Below are 22524 nucleotides of genomic sequence, written 5' to 3'. Positions count from 1 at the left end.
AACATTTGACAATTTTTAAATATTTTACATTGTTTTAACAAGTTTGCTTAAAAAGTTCTTTTTTATGGAAAAAAAAAATTTTCCCTGAAGAACACTAGATCTTTTATAGCAATAGCCCCTGGAAAATGTTAAATAAGAAATTTTAAAAACTGTAAAAAATTGAAAATATTTGGTATGAAATTCCTCTCATGATAGTTAATTATGAATAGCAGTGTAAAATCTTTTAAAAATAGAAAGAATTTTAGGTTGAAAAATAGTTAAGTATTATACTATAATTCTTATGATGTAATCAGTACTAATTTTTAATCAATAATTGTAACATCCATGATTTCTATTTTCTTCCAGTTTTTGGAACAGGAAAGGATGAACTTAAATAATTAAGACATCAACAAAAAAAATAATTTTTTACACAATATTAGTAACTAAAAATACAAAGTTCAGTAAGAAATATCTGAATTGTATAAAAGCAGCAATAAAAAATCTAAAAATATTTGATCATTAAAAATCCACAAAACATAGAGTTATTGCTATCAAAAAATACTCCATTTGATTGTTAGAAGTTGTAAAAAACTTTTAGAAACATAAATAATGCATTTGAATAAATAATAATGATATGTTGATAATTATAGAAACACTTTTTTTTTAGTTACTAAAAGCTCAAGCTGAACAAACAAGCTACACTTTTGATATATTTAAAAATAAGCTGCAATAAAATTTACAACATGAAAATTTTTTTAGAAAAAACTAAAAGAACATAAAAAAGTTTATGAAGTAAACTTCATACATGGAAGTCAACAGCTTCATCAGCAACACTATAAAAATTGTACAAAAAATTCATGTAAAGCATAAATATTACAACTTGTTTAAACAAAATAAAGTACTACAAAGTAAACAATAGCAAAGATATATACCTTAACAAATGGGTGATCTTCAAGCATTGCAGATGTCCATCTGTGATGCTGCTCTCGAAAACAACACATCAGGAAATGTTTTCCTTCTTCGCTTAAGTTATCTGGTATAGCAGGAATTTGGCCTCCACCAACTTTATACATAATTGCATAAACATTATCATATTCAGACCATGGTTGCTAAATAAACCAAGAAATTAAAAGACACAGTAAATTCTCTTGAATGCTTTTTGAGCCCAAATGATATATTATAAACATAACATTTCAACTACTCAACAATGTTTTCATTTAACATTCTTACTTTTCCAGTTACCATTTCAATGACAACACAACCCACACTCCAAATATCAGCAGCTCTACCATAGCCACAGCCTTTGTCAAGAGTAATCACTTCAGGAGCCATAAATGCTACACAAATAATAATTATTAAAACCCTACATGTCTTAAGACTAAAGGTAATAGATAAGAACAACTTACAGCTAACATACTTTATATACAACAAATCACCAATTTATAAACACTCATCATTATAAATGGAATCCCATTTTATGAATTGAACTTTCCCATTTTATGTTTTGGTTATATTAATAACAGAGGTTGATAAATGATATTACATTTCTATCACAGTTATAAATTAGTAGTCATAAATGAAAAAATGTAAAAATTTATGACACTCTATTTTTTATGCTAAAGTTTTTTTATGAACAAAACGAAAAAAAAATTTATTTTAAAACTTTTATTGGGAGCTATTTCAATTTTGTTGACATTAATTTAATGACTGCTTAGTTTGAAGAGAATAATTTTTAGAAATCAGAAACTGGTCACTCTGTCAAATTAGGTATATTAACTAAAAAAATAACTTCAAAAATAAGTCCCACCTGCTGTTCCTCTTGTGTTAAACACTTCACCCTGACAGGTTTCAAAAGCATCTTTAAGCTTCACTGCAGAACCAAAGTCGCCAATTTTAATCAATCCACTGGAAGATAGAAAAATATTGGCACCTAGTTAAAGAAAAAACTCTGTTGCAGACCTTTCTCAATATAAGTATATGCTGCTAGTACAAATAAAGGTTAAACCATTTCATGGTTTAACCTTTATTTGTACTAGCAGCATATCCACAAGTGAATCTACCTTAATACTTTCCATTTTAGCTTTTTGAATCATTGAAAATAAACTTTACTTATTTGGTTGATTTCCCACCAACCAACTGATCCCAATATTTATACAAGTGCTCTATGCAATTTAACTTAAGACTGCAATTTTTTTTTTTTGAAAAGCCAAAGAATGCTTTCATTACTTTGATATATATTTAGCATTGTTGTCATATTGAAAGATTCATCCCTTTGGCTACTTTTTTCTCAAATATGACAGGACTTAATTTTTAGTCAAGCTTTTGTACTTATGTTGATTCATAATACCTTCAATAAAATGAATCAGACCTTATATAGCATGCAATAATAGCTTGTAACTTAATAGCTTGCAACCGGTACTTCAGATAAGTACCAATTGCAAACAGTGAAAGACAATTTTTGGAAGTTTTAGTAGAGACTACAGGTTTTTAAACAGATTGAAATTTCTTCACAATTTCACTAACTGTTGATTTAGATACATTAAACTGTAATGCTACTTTTTTATAAGAATTTTTGCAACAAACAGTGCTTATAACCATATCAAACAATTTTTTATATAGTTCTCTTTGTCTACACAAGCATTTAAACTTGATGGTCAATTATCGAAGGCAGCATACACTACACCAATCGGAAAATTGGCCACTGCCTTCTTCAACAATTGCTGCCTCTTAAGATTTATGCGCATATACCTGATCTTTTTGTTTATTAAACTTTCTTTAATATTGAAAATTTCTTCATCAGAAAAAAAGAATTTTTCAATGCATGTTGTCTAAGTTTTTTAAGTGAATTAATTTGAGTGAAGTAATTGTTAAGTTCTTCCTGATATCCATTAAAAGAAGAATAAGCAAATAGTCAGTGCTTCTTCAATAAGTCCAAATCTCTTGGTCTGATTTAATAACATGGGAAATACTCTGTATTAAAATACCCCTCTCTGGATATGACTTTTGGTTCATTGAACTTGTGTAACAGTATTTATGGCAGGTCTAAGTGTGTGTGTGTGTGTGTACTTTTATATATATATATATATATATATATATATATATATATATATATATATATATATATATATATATATATATATATATATATATATATATATATATATATATATATATATATATATATATACATAAATATATACATAAATATATACATAAATATATATATATATACATATATAGATAAATATATATATAAATATATATTATATATACTGCTAATATTGATATACTCATATACTGCTTATATTGATATTACATTTTATTCATTATATAGATATTATATCCAATATATGTCCAATATTACATGTCCAATATCATATGTCCATATAACATGTCTATATATATATTGATATAGACATGTCTATATATATCGATATATTACATCCTTTTATAAAAATATTACTGAAAAGAATTTTTAAAAGTAAGGTACCTTTAATGTCCCTGTGAATAATACCATTTTTATGCAAAAAGTCTACAGCTTTTATGATCTGATATGTGTAAACACGAATTAAAGATTCTGGAAGTCCCAGTTTTGCAACTTCTGCAATAGTTCCATCTTCACAATATTCCATAAATATAAGCATCTCATCCTTAATGTTGGTCACAGTAAGTAAATAAAAATATTTTTTATTTAAAAAAATATTTCTCAAAGTAAGCAAATGAATCTTTCATATTATTAGTTGAAATGGTAAATGAGACCTTATCTAAACAAAGATAATAAAAAATATAAAAACCTTGTGGACTTCAACCCCAAAATACTTGACCAAACTGTCATGTTTAACACTCTGTACATTTGTTATTTCATCAGCTATTGATTGAATAGTCCCATAGTCATTTGGATTAAACCGGATCTATTTTAAAAAATCATTTCAAAAAAAAAAAAACTAACAACAAAAGAGTAAAACTTTTCAAATCTTTTCAATGAAAATATTTTAAAAATAAAATTTTATTTGATTTAAAAAGTACAAAATTAAACAATTCAAAAAAAGTATCAACTTGTTTCATTGCCATAAGCTCCCCAGTATCAAGATTGACACATGAAAAAACTTTTCCAAATTGACCTTCGCCTATAAAACATTGACAAAGAAAATTTAAACCATATTATAAAAAGTTAACATTTTGAATGATTATTTGTAAAAACCTTTAAAATCTATTGATTCCAAAAAAATTAACTATAAAACACACTAAAAGCTTTTTAAAGCTTGTTATTAGGTCTTCAAATAAACAGAACTTTTTTAACATCTTTAAAAGATTTGACATTAACGTTTTACAAGTCCTTTTTGATTTTTTTTTTAAAAAAAAAAAAAAAATTTTTTTTGAAAAATGATTTTGCTAGATTTTAAATTGAGTATACTTAAGGGAAATAATAACATATGCAAAGCCAATTTAAAAATTACTTTATTAACCTATTTTATTCCCAAGCTGCCATTTGAAATGAACTCTTCGAAAATTTAACTGCATTAATTCAACTGCTAAATCTGGTTTTTTGTATGTTACACTTCCTATAACTCCCATATGTTGAAGCTTTGCTGTGCGGCGCTCTTCAATTTCTTTTATAGCATTCCTAACACGAACTATTACTGGAACTGCTATCTCTTTTGTATCTTCAACAGACTCTATAAAAATAATTTTTGAGAGAATTTTTGAGAGATTTTACATTGAATGAATTATTGGAAAAAATGAATATGTGTTGAATTGTTATAAGTATTGATTTGTTAGGAGAATAAAAATTGTTGAAAAAATATTGAATGATTCAAGAACTAAAGATTATTTCCACATTTAAAACATATTATGTAATCCTTACCTACATTCAGAAGACCATTTAAAACATTTTACGTAATTCTTATCTACATTCAGAAGTTTAGAGACCTTTCATTGATATGTAAGTAACATATTAAAGCTTTTAATGTTAAAGGTTCATCACAAATGTTCACAAACAAAAAACATTTATTTTATTTGGCATATTTTAACTTTATTATGATAAGAAAATTACACATTCTTGACATTTAAAAGACAAAAACTGCTGTAATCTAACATTACATTTGTTTGAAAATGCAAATGTTTGAAATAAGCAGCATATGAAATAACAGACTTTTACTATAACTTGTTTTATCACTCTACTTTTTATCATACCTTCATATGATTCTTCAACTAAACTTCCATTGCCTTCAAGTGATAATGATGATTCAGATGAAGCATGCGTAATATGAGATTGTAAATGTGAGGAGTCTTTGTGGTTGCTGTCTGGTTTATCACCTTTAGTTTGGGTATCCAAAGATTTACGACTCTGAGTAAGGCTACGACTTCGATTCAAGAATGAATTACTGCTATGGGATTCTAAAAAATGTAGAAATCTTTTAAAAATTATTAAGATGACATATAAACAAAAAAAGAAAGGAAACAAAAAGAAGGGTACAGATAACTTTATTCTGAACAATGTTTTTCAATTATTCTTTACTAAAATTTAAACAACTTACATTTTAAGTTGTCATTTAAGTTAAGTGAGTAAGAAACAAAAGATTAAAAACATGGATTTACATTCCATAAAATATTTATATTCATAAACATATATAAACATATAAACATAAATTTACATTTAATCAAATTAGGTTTTTTCAAAAGTAACTTTATTTACACAATTTTTGTTTTCATTAATAAAATTTTAAACCCTTATTTAATTGGTTAACATTGAACTACTTATCCTGCTATAGAAAAAGGTTAAATAATTTATTTTCAGAATAAAAACCAAAAAAAAAAGACAACTTAACAAAATAAACTTAGCCATAATGTTGTTTTAATTTTTATTATTTTTTCATTCTTTCTATTTTCACTTTGGTAAAAGTATACCTTTAATTTTAGGCTCCATAGGAGTAGCATAGGTTCCAATCACATGACGAGCACAAGCTTGCATTTCTGATTTCAGATTCTGGAAAAAATATAGTGTATCAATGTTATAAAGTTGATGGTTTTCAAAAAAATAACATTTTAAAAAAAATTTTACCTGAAATTCTTCTCCAGATATTTGCTCTAAATTAATTGGATCAATTGCTGCAATTAAAAATTCCATTCCTTGTGCTGCCCACCTAAATTTTCAAACCATTTATTTAGCTATTTGTAGGAATATGCTTACTAAAGTTAATATCAAAAAATAAGTTTCATCTATGCTTTGATCTTTACATAAGTTTATAAAATAAAAACCTTGGCCGAGTTCCTCTCCCTCTCTCTGTTTTTGTCATCACAAATTTGATCCAAATTTTGGACAACCTGAGGAAAAGCTTTGATAACTCTATTCGCCAATGACCAGTAAGTAACCGAACTACTTCACGAAGGTACTAACAAGATAAGCAAACTACTTCATGAAGGTACTAACAAAATTTAAAGAAACTTAGAAACTTAAACTCAAATTAAAAGAAAGATAGAATATAAAGTGATATTAAGTATGAGGTGATAAATATGAATGTAGTGGTAGTAATAAGTTGAATACAATACACAAAAAAAAGTTAATATAGAAAAGATTCACTATTAAATTTTTTCAAAATTTAACATTTTATTTTGATCATGCTGTAATTGTTAAGAGTACTTTTCTTATGTGAATTAAGCATATATTATTGTAGGATGAGTAAAAGTTACACCTCAAATCCAAGTGAAAAGCAAAGGTGCATTGATCCAACACATAATTTTTTTAAATATATGGCATCAGCTGCATCTATTTCCGTTGAGTAATAAGTGTCAAGATTATGACCTATGTCATCAATTCCTGATACTATCACATTTGCTAACCTAAGTGCAGAGTTCTAAAAAAAGAAAGATATTTATGTATGTATGTAATGTAACGTATGTATGTATACATTCATAAAAATTCATACATATGTTAAAAAGAACTTCTGGACTATGTTAAAAAGAACTTTTGGACTATGTAAAATTCTAATATCACAACAATAACTTTTTAAATTAAAATCTAACATTTAAATCTTCTAGAGATTTCTCAATTAAATTATGACTGGAAGTTTGCTCTGATGTCACTTTAATACATTCATTCAACAACTTCTCAACATTCTTTCTTTGTGAATTTAAATGAAATGAGTTGCTGCAAATCAAAATCATGCCTTCCACCTGAAACAAATTTTAAAATAGTATATAGTAAAAAGGTTAGTGGAAGAAAAAAGAAGAGGAAGAAATTCCAAATTGAACCTGTATTTGTTAACAGAATCTACTCTTTTTCAAAACAAGAAAAATTAAAAAAAAAAAATACTTTAATATTGGATAGAGCAAGGTCAAGGTCAATGGAAGTATCTAATGTTGTCCTTTTTCCTTTCCAAAATACTTTTTCTGTTGGAGACTTGATTAGAATAATGTAGCCATCCATGCACCATGATCGATCATCTGGATCATCAAAACCACGTATTAAGCTGATCATCTGTTTACACTGTCTAAAGTATGTAAAATTTAATGAATGATAAGTATTTACAAATTCATCAATTTAAAAATCTTATTGAAAAACGGACCAAAAAATAGAAAAAAAAAAATTTAATTTGTTAAAAAAAAAAAAAAAAAAAAAAAAAAAAAAAATGCTTAACATCACAAGCTGAAGATAAAAAGGAAAATTCACCATAAGAACTCTAAAAACACCCTAAAAAGACTAGTTGATTGTTAAAAAAATTATCCAGCACATTATAAGAAATAATTAATATTTTGCATTAGAATGCAACTTAGATCAACCCTTTGATTTTTTTTTTAACCAACACAGGAAATCAAGCTTACTACACTTTTATTGTGCAAGTAACTCATAACAGAAGTTAAAGAATATCAAAGCATCATTTATTATTTTAAAAATTTTAGTTTATTACAAGTTTTAATGTGAAATTAATGGGTGATGAATAAGATTAAAAAAATAATTTTAAGATTTATGTGATCATTTACACGACTCAAATTAATCATAGTCATAAAAATAAATATTTTGGTCATGCACAATTTTTTTGATCAACTTTGTTAGCATATTTCTTGCATTAGGTTCACATCATTAGGTAGTATGACCTTCGCTCTTCAAAGAGTAGGTTTAAAAAATTATGAATAAAAAATTGAAACAGAATAATTAAGACAGAGCAATCATATTGATAATGATTTAGCTTATGTAATACCAGGAGCTGAAATGAGACAGTATTTTTCTCAATTCTCAGTTCTCAATTTATGAAACAGTTTAAGGAGGAGCAGCAAAGGTACAAGCAACTGTGAAATCAAAGAATGTTGCAGTTAGACATTGCAGAAATCAAAAAATCTAATGAAATCACAAGTGTAACGAAATGTCAAGGAAATGAGCATCCAGGAAATAAATTAAGTTTAAATAGTAAAATCTCATTTGTTTCTTAAAAGTGCTGCAATTACATATGGATAAATAAATGTTCTATTGCACTAACACTTTTAAAAGTATTACAGGGAATCTGTTCAACAGAACTGATTTTTTAAAGGTTAATCATTTTCTATTTTGTCAATTATAAACTAATTTATACCTTTTTTATGCTTGTAAATATTCTTTTAAAAAATAAAGTAAAAATAACTAATATGCTTAAATATGCTTTGTTTTCAACAGCAGGAAGCTCACCTGGAATGTGGTGGTAGCAAGTTTAGGCAAATGATCACTCAACCAGAGAGACCAAGGCAAACTTTCAGTGAAAGAATAATTTCAAGAAATGCAGAGTTTCCTTGTCTGTGAAATTAACTTTCTCTGATGGCCCTAGACTTCTTTTTTATGGGAACATATAAACAGTTTTTTATCAATAAGTCCCATATTCTTGCTGAGCTAAAGGACAACAATTGTCAGAAAATTTTAATAAACAGCACTTGACAAACAGTTATAGAGAGTGCCATAGTAAGAGCTTGCTTTTGTAAAGAGGAAAATGGGGGTTACTTTAAAATTATTATCATTCAAGTCTAAGCTGAAAAAACATTCAAGATATGTACATTATAAAGTTAAAAACAAAATTGTAAAATAACTATATGTAAAAATGTTTATTTTTGGTGACTTTTGGTAAAAACTGAAAAGTTATTGTAAGTAAATTTTGTGAGGAACACTAAAACAATTTCACAGATGTTTAGTTTGTCTTTTAGAAAAATTATTTAAACCCCCCCCCCTCCCTCTCTCTTTCCATAATAAACAATTTTATAGAACTGAGGATAAAACTTTTACACCTTTTATGACAGGAGTTCCTCTTCCATAGCCTTATCAAATACACTCTGCTCTTAGCTGTACAATATTGTTCAGCAGTTTTTCAATTACTAGAAAAACTCAACAAGATAAACTGAACTGACAAAACCTTTTATTCTTATGACTATAAATCATAGATACATTTATATCTTTTATAGATGTGTGTGCGTCAAAACAAAGTTGACTTATTGATTTTACATTTTGAAAATAATTCAACAACAAAAAAATTGATATAGAAATATCTAAAAATTCACAAAATAAATTCTAAATAATATAAAAAAGTGTATAAACATTTATAAAGAAAAAAAAAAAAATCAAATAAACAAAAAAGACCATACTGTTACCTTTTTCGATTTGCCAAAGTAGCTGGTGCAAAAATAATGAAATCTGTTGTGAAATCATGCTCAATCTAAAGAAATGCTTTTTAACTTAAACAATTCAACAACATCATTTTTTTACACATAGAAGATTGAATACATTTAATTGCCTTCAAAAAACAACAAAAAGAAAAAGCCCTTCAAAAATTTGGTTTCAAGCAACAAAGAGAAATGCTCACCATCATGTGATTTGAAGACTTTAATTTTGAAAAACATTTTTCATAAGAAGAAATAACTTCATATTTGGCAGCTATGCCTAAATCCTTGCATAACAACTTTGCAAACCCCAATCCTTTTGAGGCTCGAGCTCTGACCTCATTGATAACACTTCTGTACTCAAAACACACAGCAGCAATTGTTTGACGGAAATTATTATTTTCTTCCTGTAATTTACTTTTTGAAAAAAGACTATCTATAGAGTCTTTAAGATACTGACTGCTTGATTTAAGAATATCTGATACCATAACACTAAAGAATAAAAAATTTTGATTGATACATATACTTCATTTGTATGAATGTAATAATTATAATGCTTAGATTTGCATAAAGTTTGTTAATTTATTTGAGTACCATTAAATATGTTACTTTTATCTGATCCACTTAAAAAAAATATTTTTGTTAATTACAGATATTACAAATAAAGCTTTAAAGTTTATTTACATTTAGCCCCCAAGTATTAAATACATTAGGAAAACTTCTCCAATAGTAAAAAAATATGAATTGAAAAAAAACAACAAAAAAAACAGATGAAAATTGTATAATTTTTTAAATTAAAATCAATAAAAATGAAAGTAATAAAATTTAAAAAAAAATCTTTAGTGTCTGCACAGAGCCTCCAAAAGTTATAGCGCCACAATGATTAGAATTGTTAAGATAAACTAACACAAACCATAAAAAATTAACATCAAGCACTTTGATATTAATCTTGCATATTTATTGTTGAAACTATAAAATGTATATAATAAAAAAAATGGACAAAAAAAATTACATTAAAAAAAAAATAATAAATAAACTTTATCATCTTTCTTGCAAATAAAAAACACTAAGAGGAAATTTAAAAATTTTTATAAGGAAATAATATAAGGAAGTTTTTATTTATAGATGAAATATTTTTTCTTAGGATGAAACTGGATGTACACAAGTCAAAATAGCAGGTAGCAAGTCAGAATCAATTAAACTAATGTATAGTTGCAAACAATTTAAAAAAAAAAATTTTTGTTAAATTTAACTAAAACAGAGTTCAGTAATCAATGCTTAATTACATAACTTTAGAAGAATACAAAAAATATTTATTTAAAAAATACCATTACCAAAATTTGTAAGCCGCAATTGATTCACCTCCATGCACAAAGGTACAAATTTCCTTTGTAAAGTTCCACTCTTCGTCTAAAATATTTTTGAGATTTTCACTGGTTTTCTCCATTTTATGCACCAGCCTAATCCAATGTTGTAGATAATCAAAGTATAACTAACAAAAAACCAAACAAAGCTTTAAAAAGTAAAAGAATAAATTAATAAGATAGAAAGTTAATAGCTTTAAAATTATGTTTCACACATTTAATTTCAAAAACAATTTTAATCTTTACAAATGCCAATATCAAGCAATTTGAAACTCAAAAGTCTTATCAAGCAATTTGAAACTCAAAAGTCTTATCAAGCAATTTGAAACTCAAAAGTCCTATCAAGCAATTTGAAACTCAAAAGTCAGTATGACTACCTCTTGTAGAAAGAAATAAAACAGGTAATTATAATATAAACATTTGAAAGCAAACATAAAATGCTTTTCATCTCAAGTAAAAATATTTAACTAACATTCAGCATGCTTTTTAGATCTGCTTCAAACTCTTGAATTTTTGCATTGTACAATTGAACTTGGGTCTGGCTGACTTCAGATAAAAAAGGGCCAATTATACTTTTGTAATAGTGTTTAGACATCACACTTCCAGAAATAACCTCCTTGCATTCATGAATCAACTAAAAATAAAAATAATTTAAATAATATATTGGTTCATAAAAAAACAATATGTTCAAAAACCTTTATTTTTTATTATTTTTCCTTTAGGTTTAGAATATTTTCCTGTTTTTTTTTTTTTTATTGGTTTTAACTTTTTTTTTGCTATAAAAAAAAAAAAAAAAAGAGACCATCTTTGAGAAACTTAAACATTTTGCTTCAATATAGTAGTTAAATAATATAACGATAAAATAATAGATGAAATCATTTTTTCTTCTTTTAAAAGGCATACATATACAAAAGAATCTGTAATCAGAAAGAAACACATAAAAAGATTTTTAAAATATAGTTAATTATCAAAGTGGTTTAAAAAAATTATTTCTCTTTTGCATTTTAACATTTGAAAAACTTGAAGAATACTCAGATATGTTTCAATTTCATAAAAGCAGAAAAAAAATTACTCACCATCTCAACAACATTTACTTTTTCAATGCCAGATCTTACTAAAAAATTAATAAGGCCATGTTTACATACCTGTCTAATACTAAGGTAAGAGGGCTCAACCTTTGGTTTATATTCAATACGAAAGCGCACACTTTCATGAACAATGTCGATTGGAACTCTAGTAAGGAATAAGTAATTATCCAGAAATGAAGGTAAACACATCTCTTGACAAGCTTTTACATATTGAACTCCATTGCCAAAACTTAACATGCTAAAATCACTTTCTGTATCAACAGGTGCCACAGACAATGAATTTACAATATTGAGAATTTTTCCTGCTTCTTTTTTTTCAAATGCGACATCAATTTCATTGTTTGTTAAATTAACATTTTTCTGGTCAGAATAAATGAACTGCCCTTTCACAAAAGTTGATTTTAAAAGATTTTTAACATGTCTCATCAATCCAAAGAAACCAGATGTTCTCATCTCAGTTTCAACAAATGAACGATATCTTGAAGTACTAGTTTGCTGTATTATGGATGAATGATGAGCATTTTTCCCTTTTCTACTTTTTCTTACTTCATTTTGATCAGACAACAATGAGGCACTAGAACTTTTCAACACATCAGCAAGATTACCTGAACACCATTTTGAATTGTAGAACGAATGCTTTACTTGAAAGTGAGCAAGTTCTAAAAATTTTAGCTGATATTCTGGCAATTTCAAGAAATATTTATTTATACAGTTAAAGATTAACATAAAGAATTCTAAAAAAGTATTTTAAAAAGTATTACATGCATACCTAAACCATGTAAAAACCAATCTTTCCAGACTAATTCATCTTCTAAATCAATATTAATCCATCTAGAAAGCATGTACATGGTATGAAAAATATCCAGATTAATATTTCTCCAAAACAAAAGTGCCTCATAATTACGCACAAACTTAACATCTTTATATTTTAAATGTTCATTTACTAAGGACTCACGACTAGGATACAATTTTTCCACATTATCAACTTTCTTTAAGAGTTCCACAACAACTTTCATAGCTCCAATGTAGCGATTTTTATCAAAGAAATCTGGATGTAGAGGAAATACAAATGTACTGTTAGGATTTAATTGAGAATCTTTTCCAGCATCTAAATTAGTCTGAGAAATAACAGGCAGCTTCTGATTTGCACTTATATAAGAATTATTTTTTTCATTTTGACCTGTAAGATTGTTGTAGCTGCTTTCATAGGCAGAAAATTTGAAGTTAATAACTTCATCAAGGACTTTATCAACTTTAAACCGCTCTTCTTGAAGTCTATTATCTTCTTCGTCTATAGTATGACCATATTGCCAAGCACGGATCTCAAGCCACAATAACTCATTGTATTCAACCTGAAAAAGATATATAATACCAACCATTGGAATAAGAAGTCAAACACTGCATTTTACATAAACATTAATTCTAGATAAATGATTTTAGCTATTTAAACTATACTTTTTGGAAACTAAGTTATTTCACATTTCTCAGTATATTTTTCCAGCAAAAAAAAAAAAACAATAACTATTTAAGTAAGTATTTTTGCCAAACAAAAAAAGTGCTTATTTATAACTTTCATAACTATATAAATCAATATACATATTTTCACTTGAAATTTAATTTCAAGTCATTTTTCAAAAAATCAATAAATACTCCTGAAAACCACTAAAGATTTTTTGAAAAAAGAAAGAGCATTTTTTGCATATTTTACATTCTTTAAATGCGTTTACACAACTATTGTCAAAGATATTACAAAGATTTTAAAACATAAATATGTATGTGGGACTATTAAATATGTATAGAGTATAACCATTATTTACTGCTGACCCATAAATATTCTTGATTACACACTTATATTTACCCAGCTTAACCTTTATGCCAAAGTAAGCACATACAATATTACCTGCCAAAGATTGTCAGATTGTGTTTTTTTACTACTAACATCTAACATATTTCTTCCACCAAGTTTTACAAGCAGTGAAAAGGATTTGTAGAAATGATCTCTTGAACTTTTTGAAACATCTTTCTTGAAATCAATTTTTAAGGTTTTTAAAGCAACAGAACTAGAGGAAGAAAGTTTTTCAGTATCTTCAATGGCTGCTTTATGATTATAGATTGATTTAAAATTTTTTGATGAATTTACTCTAATGAGCTTTGATGCACGAGGCGCATTTTGAAGATTTACATCTTCAGTTTTTGTTTTTTCATTTTCTTCCTTGACTCCTTTTTTTTGCTGAATTACTGCCAAAATATTTGCACTTATTGAAGAATAATCAATTTTTTCAGACTTTTTAAGAAGTGGGTATTGATTTAGTCCTAATTGTACAATTTTTGGAAATTTTTTTTTATTGTTCATTATATGATTTTGATTACAACTATTTGTTTCACGTTTTGTTGGTTCACCTTCCCCATCTGTTGAATCATTGCTACTATTATACAGGTATGAAAAAGTGTTTGGAGCATTGTTTTTTAATTCCATTAACACCATCTTCTTTTTATGTACTAAGTCGATAGTGTAGTCATTACTGCCATCTATTAGATTACATGATGTAAGGTTGCTAGCTAAATCACTTGAAGAATTTAGCTTATCATAAGAACTATTTGTTAAAACATTTGGTTCTTCAAAGTAGGAGCTATGTATGACTGCACTCTTATTCTCTTTAGAAGGCACTGATTCAGTGATTTGAAGAGTACCAGGTAAAATTACCATTTTTCTGCTTAAAAATAAACTTCATGAATTAAAAACATTCAGCATTCAAGTATTTAACTTTTATCACCACGATACTTAACAAGTTATTTGATTAGTTGATTATTTGATTTGTTAGTTGTTTGGTTAGTTGACTTTCACGGTTATAACCAGATAAACTAAGTCGGTGTTAGTTCCTAGGATACGACTATCAACTGGTTTGTTTAAATATAATTACTTTGAAATGTCTCAAATTTAATTCTGTTTATTCACTAAAAACACTTTTCGGGTAAGGAACTAAGTCAGCAGGCTTCTGCATTGGGTTTTTTGTGAGGTTTATTTGTTATCTATCTACGCAGAACTATTAGTGGAAAGCGTATTGTTTTTTGTTTTTTTTTTTTTTGTTTTTTTTTTTAATTTAAATTTTGGACATGAAAGTGAGGCTGGTTTAATTGTTATTAAGCTTAGTTTTTGATAAATTGCACAAGAGGGCATCCCGTACTTTTCAAAAAACATATTTTTTCATTATAAAATCTTGGCCCCAAGTATTTTTTTGCCTGAACATATATATATTTTAGTTCAGTTTAAAAAAAGTTGATTTTAAAAAGTCTTCATTTGCAAAAATTGGTCTTTTGTTGACCAAAAATATAACTTAATACAAAAAGAGATTTTTTTGCGGAAACAACCAAAAGCCCGAGAAACTTCTTGATAAAATATCAAACACAAAGGAATGTTTCGGGAATATAAATTATTTTGAATATTTGTTTTAAAGCATTTTTCAATACTTTGATTTACTTTTCAGTCATATTGTCATATATTCGTGATATAAAATATATAAGCAATGAGTGGTATAAAAACAAGAAAAAAAGCAAGCACAGTAATGTCCGACTTAATAGGTAATAAAATTGTTGTGAATATAATATTTTCTATATATTATAATTATTATTATTTTAGTAATGTTACTAAAATAATATTTGTAATACAAAGATAATATTATATTCACGACAATTATATCATATAATGTTATTAATTTATTTTATTACTATTATCATTAGTATTGAGTCATGAATACATTTCCTTCTATAAAGTTTTATCATCAACAACATTATGAACAGTAACCATTTTATCAACAATAATAATAAGAGTAATAATAATAATTAATTAAAAACTATATATAGTATGATAATATTTTATCTCCAGGAAAAGGAAGAGACTTTATTCCATCTGAGCTACCAACTCTTGGTGCTGTTCTTCGTAAAGCTATACTGCTTAAAGAGTTGTCAGAAAAGAAGATATATCCATTGGATGATTTGATTAGGGAGACAAGATTGGAAGTTGTTAATCAATGGAAAAAAGCAAATTCAGATTTTTCTTCTCCAGTAATATTTACAGATAAGTCCATTGACAGAAAGATCAAAAAAAGTTATTGTGATGTTCAGGATATTTGCCGAAAAAGATTAACCAAAAAGGAAAAAATTGACAACATAATGGATTCTATGTCACGACTGTTTGATATAACTAAATGTAAATGTGAAATTCTTTACTGTAATGAATCAAGTTGTCTGGGATGCGAGAGAAAAGTTCATATTAACTGTAAATGTGAAAAATCAGCAAGGATTCCCTTGATAGAGTTAGAATTTATTCAATCACAAAGAAACAAAAAGGGGGACAAAGCTCAAGTTATGATAGGATCAAAAGATTATAAAGAGGTTAAAAGGAAGCGAAAAGCAATTGAGCAAAGCAGTAAAAAAGAACATAATCTGAAAAAGTTCAAAAAAAAGAAGATGGTAAATAGTTGCTATTTGAAAAAAACATATGATGAGTTTTTGGAAAATTTTACTGACGAAGAAGAGTGGTCAAACAGTGAGTTAGAGCGTTCTTATAACAAAGAAAGTTCTCATGTACTAGATAAAAGCGAGGATATTAAATTAAAGAGAAATTATATGAAGATACAAAATACAGCTATTGCTGCAATTAGGTATGAAGTTTCAAACACTGCTGCTGCTGCTGCTGCTGCTGCTGCTGCTGCTGCTGCTGCTGCTGCTGCTGCTGCTGCTGCTGCTGCTGCTGCTGCTATTGCTTCAGGATTTTTAAAAGATTTGGTGGAGGCAAAAATTGTCCCAGAATCAGCTATTTATTTGTTATTAGACAAAAACAAAGTGCATAGAGCCAAAGATAAAGTTATGTCAGAGTGTCAGAATATTGGAGAAAATAGATTTAGAAGTGAAGATATTTCTTGCATTCTTTTTGATGGAAGAAGTGACAAAACAAATGTATTGACATTTAATGATGAAACTAAAAAATTTTATCCTTCAGTTCAAAAGGAAGATCACTATACTTTAACTGATGAATATGGTAAATATCTTCATCATTTAACCAAAGAAGAAATACCCAAAAAATCAAAAATTAAACCTGCTGAACATATTGCAAATAAAATATTTCAGTAGTGTAATTTGCATGGGGTAAAAGATAGCTTAAAATTCATTGGTTGTGATAGCACGGCAACAAATACAGGTCATATTGGAGGTGTTATCCATTATTTAGAAACTAGATTAGAAAGAAAATTAGGATGGCTAATATGTTCTCTTCACACAAATGAACTTTGTGTTCGACATTTAATAGAAGAGCTTGATGGTAAGACAACCTCAAAGACAGGATTTTCTGGACCCATTGGGAAGTTGCTTACAAAGATTACTGAAATGGAAAGAAATTACAGTTTTAAGCCAATATCTATAGGTCCTGGTCTAATTGAACTTCCTGAAGAAATAGTAAAAGAGTTATCTTCAGATCAGAAATATGCCTATAAAATATGCCAGACAGTAATTAATGGAACTCTTACTGAAGATTTGGCTAACCAAAAGCCAGGTACTTTAGTCCATTCAAGGTGGCTCAATACAGGTTCTTCCTTGCTTTTATTGTGGGTAAGCAAGCATGGGTTAGAGGGGGATGACCTAAAAAATCTAGAGTTAATTGTTAAATTTCTTGTATCAGTTTACTTCCCTATGTGGTTCCAAATTAAAGTGAAACATAGTTGGATAGAAGGGCCACGACACATCTTGAACCAACTCACCCTAATAAAACTTCAAGATGAACTTGTACAAATGATTATTGAAAAGTGTGTGAGATCTTCTGCATGGAATTCTCTTTCCGAAATTCTATTGCAAACATTACTCTGCAGCGAAAATAAAATTGAAAGAGAATTTGCTGTTAATAAAATTCTGGAAATTAGAAAAAATTTGGAAATGGGAAATCTAGCTACCAGAACATACAAGCTTCCTTATTTAAACTTGGATGCAACCATATTAACAGAGCTTATAACATGGGAAGAGGTTTATGAACCCATCTTAACCTGTAAAATGAACATAAGTGAGCTAGAAATGATTGTGGATTGTCCTATGGTAGTTCCGTATTTCCCTGTTCACACACAAGGAGTTGAGAGGGCAGTTAAAGAGGTAAAGGGTTTTTCCTTATACTTAATAATATGTTAATCAATAGAAACTTTCAAAAAATCTTCTTAAAATGTGTTTTTCTTTAAGGTAACTGCAGCTTCTGAAACAGTGTTTGGTTTTGAGAGGCGCGATGGATTTATTCGTGCTAGAGCAGAAAATAGAGCAATAATTCCTCGTTTTAACAGCAAGCAGGACCTCATTTTAGTTTAACTTATATTTTTTATCATTTTTAGTATCTCTGATGTAATATATTAGAAAGATAGAGTTATGAGTTTCATTTCAACTTTAACTTGTGTTCATTTGTGTTTTTGCTTTTATGGTGTAAAACAAGCACTTAAGAGATTTTTTATAGGCAAAGGAGGGGGGGGGGGCGTGTGCATTACTTCTAAATTTTAAAACTGTTCTCTATTTACTTTAATGAAAAAATGTTAAAACATAAAAAAAAAAATTTTCACCGTCTATATGGGATGTTCTTAGACATATGTGATTTTTGGTCCCCCTCCCCAGTTCAATCAAATTTTGAAAAATTAAGGCCTGTTTTTGCAAATGATGCATTTATTCTGGTAAAAAAAATTTTGTATTTTCTTAATGTGTGTACCTAATGGCAAAAAAATCCTTAGGGCCAACTTTTTTAACAAATGTTGAAAAGTACGGGATGCCCTATTGCACAATATGCTTTTATAATCGCTACTTCCGGAGATAACTAAATCATTAAAATTGCTTCTAACGCCACCGGGTACTTAAATTGCTTTAACTGCCACCATTTACACAACTTTTTTCAACCGCACAGGCTTGCTTCTTTATTTGATAGCGATTGGTTTTAAATGATTCCACTGGTGTTTTTCTTAATGAGTTTGAGCTTGTTTCACCCATTTTTTGTTGTAGCTGATACTAACTGTTCAACTTTGCATAAGCAGTGGTAAAGATATTTTATTATAGACAAACTTCCCAGCGCTTCTGGTTAGAAATGATCAAATATTCCTGGATTTTTTTGGTACCACACTTTGTTGCAAAGCCACTAAGTATCATCTTAGATAATTCATTTTGCAAAGGAATATTTCCTGATGTCTTCAAGCTAGCACAAGTTATTCCAGTCCACAAAAAAGGATCTACGGTTGGCTGCACCTACTATCGTCCGATTTCTCTTCTTTCTAATTTAAGCAAAATTTTTGAAAAAGTTATGCATAGTAAATTATACGACTTCCTAAACCAAAGTCAATGCTTATACAAACACCAGTTTGGTTTTCCTAAAAAGCATTCTACAGCTAGGGAGTTTAGGCAATTTTTATAGCCAATGTAAATCTTTTTTATCTAAAATGTATTGGATTCCTTGGTATATTTTATTTTCAAAATGGTTTCAACCACTTCTGTAGCTTATTTAGTTCCAAAGATATTCGTGTTTTAATATTTTCAATTCATATACATTTTATGAAATATTTCCTTAAAGCATCTCGTTAAACTTTTGGCACCGAAAAAAAATTTTTTTAATTTTTTTATTTTTTTCTTGCATAAAAAGTTGCGTTAACAATTTAGACATTAAATCGTAAATCCAAATTATTTGAACAATTCATAAATATAATTTTTTTCAGTTTATCGAACATGTACTATTAAATGGTCAACTAACTATAGAATGTGCTTTAAAATTGTTTAACACAAAACTAAATTTTTAAGTGTTTTTATTTATAACACGTTAAGCGTAACAAAATAATAAGCGTTACAAAACTTTGAGGAGAATTATTAATTTAAATTAACCTTTTTTATGAAATTATCAAGTGAAAAACGTTGAAATAAAGCAGGACGAAAACTAGTTAGAGAGAAAAGGCAAATTTACCTTATCGCACACAAAAATATCTAAACTCAAGGGAAATTTAAAAAATCTCCACTTAGAAAACAAAAAACCCACCCTATTAGACTACCAAAAAAAAAAAAAAAAAAAAGATTGACATAATAAATAGTTGCAGAACCAGTTTTTATGTGGGGACGAAAGAATGATCTTAATTTAATTTAATAACAAAACTTAAACATTTAAAATTAAATAACTTTATCAATCCTAAAGCAAAACGACGTCCCCAAAAAAATTATTGAAGTGCAACCTTTTCTAAAAAAATAACATCTACAGTGGGTGCAAAAAGTATCCGACACAAAGGAAAAACTTTATTTAATTAAAGCCTATTCAACAAAATAACATAAACAAACACTATTCTAATCTAATTTTACATGGGAAATACAAATATCATATCAAAACAACAATATCATTAAGTGTTGACTTGATAATTGCAATTTTGTAAAAGTTAAGATTCAAAAAGTATCCAACACATCGTAAAAAAAGAATTTGATTCGCCAATAATTTGTTATCCGTTATGTTCGAGGGAATATTCTAGAATCAGAAAACATTGAAACATTCTAGAATGCAAAAGAACGTCATAGAATCTTTCTAACTGCAGTCATTCATTACCTGACATCTTCATTGGAAGGTGGCCTAAATTTTACGCTCTTCAACAATGCCTAAAACTGCAGAATTGTCTGAATCAACTAGAAAATCAATTATTCTGCTGCACAGAGATGGTTTGGGATATAGAAAAACCTCATCTGTGTTAAAAATCACAATTTTGACAGTTAATGATACTGTTCGGAGGTGGAAATCCTTCCATCTTTCGACTAGTCTGCCTCGTTCAGGGCGTCCTACAAAAATGCCTGACCGTACAGCTAGGAAATTACTTCGAAAAGTACAAAATAATCCTTGACTGACTCGCTCTGAAATGCAAAAGGACTTGCAATCATCTGGGACAAATGTTTGCAAGAATACAATTAGGACAGTTCTTCGAAAGAGAGGATTCCACTCTCGGTCACCAAGAAAAACCCCTTTCTTGTAGAAAATTCACGTAAAGAAACGCCGAAACCTTGCTGAAGAGCACTTGAGTAAACCTTCAAGCTTTTGGGATAAAATATTATGGTCAGATGAGACTAAAATAGAGTTGTTTGGTCGGAAGTGTGTCAGTTGTGTTTGGAGACAGAAGAACTCTGCGATTCATCCAAAGAATACCGTCCCAACAGTGAAGTTTGGAGGTGGCAGTATAATGTTTTGGGGTTGTTTCTTTTCTGCAGGCCCTGGGTAATTGGAAATCATAGAAGGAAGGATGAACTTAGAAATATATCGGGGCATTCTTGAGAGATGTCTCGTGAAGTCAGCCGAAAAATTGAACTTTCCTCGAGGTTGGATATTCCAACAAGACAATGACCCTAAGCACACGGCTAGGGCAACTCGTACATGGCTTCAGGAGAGGGAAATTGACTTATTGGAATGGCCAAGCCAATCACCTGACCTTAATCCAATTGAAAATCTGTGGCGGGAATTGAAATTTAGGGTACAGGAGAGAGATCCAAGAAAATTTATCTAACTGATAGAAATATGCAAGGAAGAGTGGGCTAAAATTCCTATTAGCATATGTGCTATTCTTGTGAACAAGTATTCCAATCGTTTAGAAGCAGTTTTGGCTGCTAAAGGTCACATGACAAAGTATTGAGTAAATTTTTTAAGATGTGTTGGATACTTTTTGAACCTTAACTTTTACAAAATTGCAATTATCAAGTCAACATTTAATGATATTGTTGTTTTAATATGATATTTGTATTTTCGAATGTAAAATTACATTAGAATAGTGTTTGTTAATGTTATTTTGTTGAATAGGCTTTAATTAAATAAAGTTTTTCTTTTGAGTCGGATACTTTTTGCACCCACTGTATATATACAGTTAGAGAAATAAGTATCCGAACAAAAGATTTTTTTATGGAAAATAAACTTTGTCAGGTTTTTTTCGAAAAAAAAAACTTTATAGAAATAAAAGAAATGATTATTCTGAAAGAAAATTTTATTACGAATTCAATATGCAAAAAAAAAAAATATCAATAATAATATTTAATTGATAAAAAATTAAGATACATTTAAACTATGCAATTTTTTAGCATTAAATAAGTATCCGAACAAAATTTTAAAGATTAAGGCTTAAAGATTAACGTTTCTCCGAGTAATTATTTTTTTGACTTTTTAATATCGAGTTGGACCGCCTTTAGCTTTTATGACTTCTCCAAGTCGATATGACATCGATTCAACTAATTTCTTTGTCGTATCTGAGTCGATATCAGCCCAAGCTTCTTGGAGCATGATTTTTAAATCTTCTTTTCTTTTTAGACATCGTGTGCCACATTTTTTATCCAGAATTGCCCAGAGATGTTCAATTGGATTGAGATCTGGACTTTGCGCAGGCCATTCAAGTAACTCAATTTGCTTTTGGATGAAAAACTCTTTTGTTTTCTTTGACGTATGTTTAGGGTCATTGTCTTGTTGG

The 22524-nt window shown here is 28.1% G+C and overlaps 3 protein-coding genes across 3 annotated transcripts; 2 read left to right on the top strand and 1 right to left on the bottom strand.

Annotated features, from left to right (window-relative positions):
* Positions 1-385: 385 nt before the first annotated feature.
* LOC145201999 (mitogen-activated protein kinase kinase kinase 4-like) lies at positions 386-15117 on the bottom strand. Its single transcript, XM_090081709.1, has 22 exons — positions 13947-15117; positions 12816-13398; positions 12104-12705; positions 11431-11592; positions 10929-11086; positions 9798-10086; positions 9586-9650; positions 7292-7469; positions 7003-7152; positions 6672-6833; positions 6238-6371; positions 6041-6122; positions 5887-5965; positions 5173-5376; positions 4446-4655; positions 4036-4106; positions 3774-3890; positions 3470-3629; positions 1787-1909; positions 1210-1316; positions 912-1088; positions 386-812 (listed from the first exon to the last, which is right to left on the bottom strand). The coding sequence occupies exons 1-22, from the start codon at positions 14751-14753 to the stop codon at positions 804-806; spliced, it is 4629 nt and encodes a 1542-aa protein (XP_089937835.1). The 5' UTR covers positions 14754-15117; the 3' UTR covers positions 386-803.
* A 333-nt stretch (positions 15118-15450) lies between these two features.
* LOC145183419 (uncharacterized) lies at positions 15451-18461 on the top strand. Its single transcript, XM_080058761.2, has 2 exons — positions 15451-15625; positions 15930-18461. The coding sequence occupies exons 1-2, from the start codon at positions 15571-15573 to the stop codon at positions 17174-17176; spliced, it is 1302 nt and encodes a 433-aa protein (XP_079914887.2). The 5' UTR covers positions 15451-15570; the 3' UTR covers positions 17177-18461.
* LOC149891058 (uncharacterized) lies at positions 17429-18461 on the top strand. Its single transcript, XM_090083300.1, has 2 exons — positions 17429-18181; positions 18266-18461. Exons 1-2 carry the CDS (start codon positions 17429-17431, stop codon positions 18386-18388), a joined length of 876 nt encoding a protein of 291 aa, XP_089939426.1. The 3' UTR covers positions 18389-18461.
* Positions 18462-22524: the final 4063 nt, after the last annotated feature.

The sequence above is a fragment of the Hydra viridissima genome, unplaced genomic scaffold (assembly GCF_058129835.1).
Source record: "Hydra viridissima isolate aposymbiotic clone 2 unplaced genomic scaffold, HvirCarnegie_v1 scaffold_3, whole genome shotgun sequence".
In the NCBI taxonomy this organism is placed as follows: domain Eukaryota; kingdom Metazoa; phylum Cnidaria; class Hydrozoa; order Anthoathecata; family Hydridae; genus Hydra; species Hydra viridissima.
This window is presented reverse-complemented; position numbering and strand designations above follow the sequence as displayed.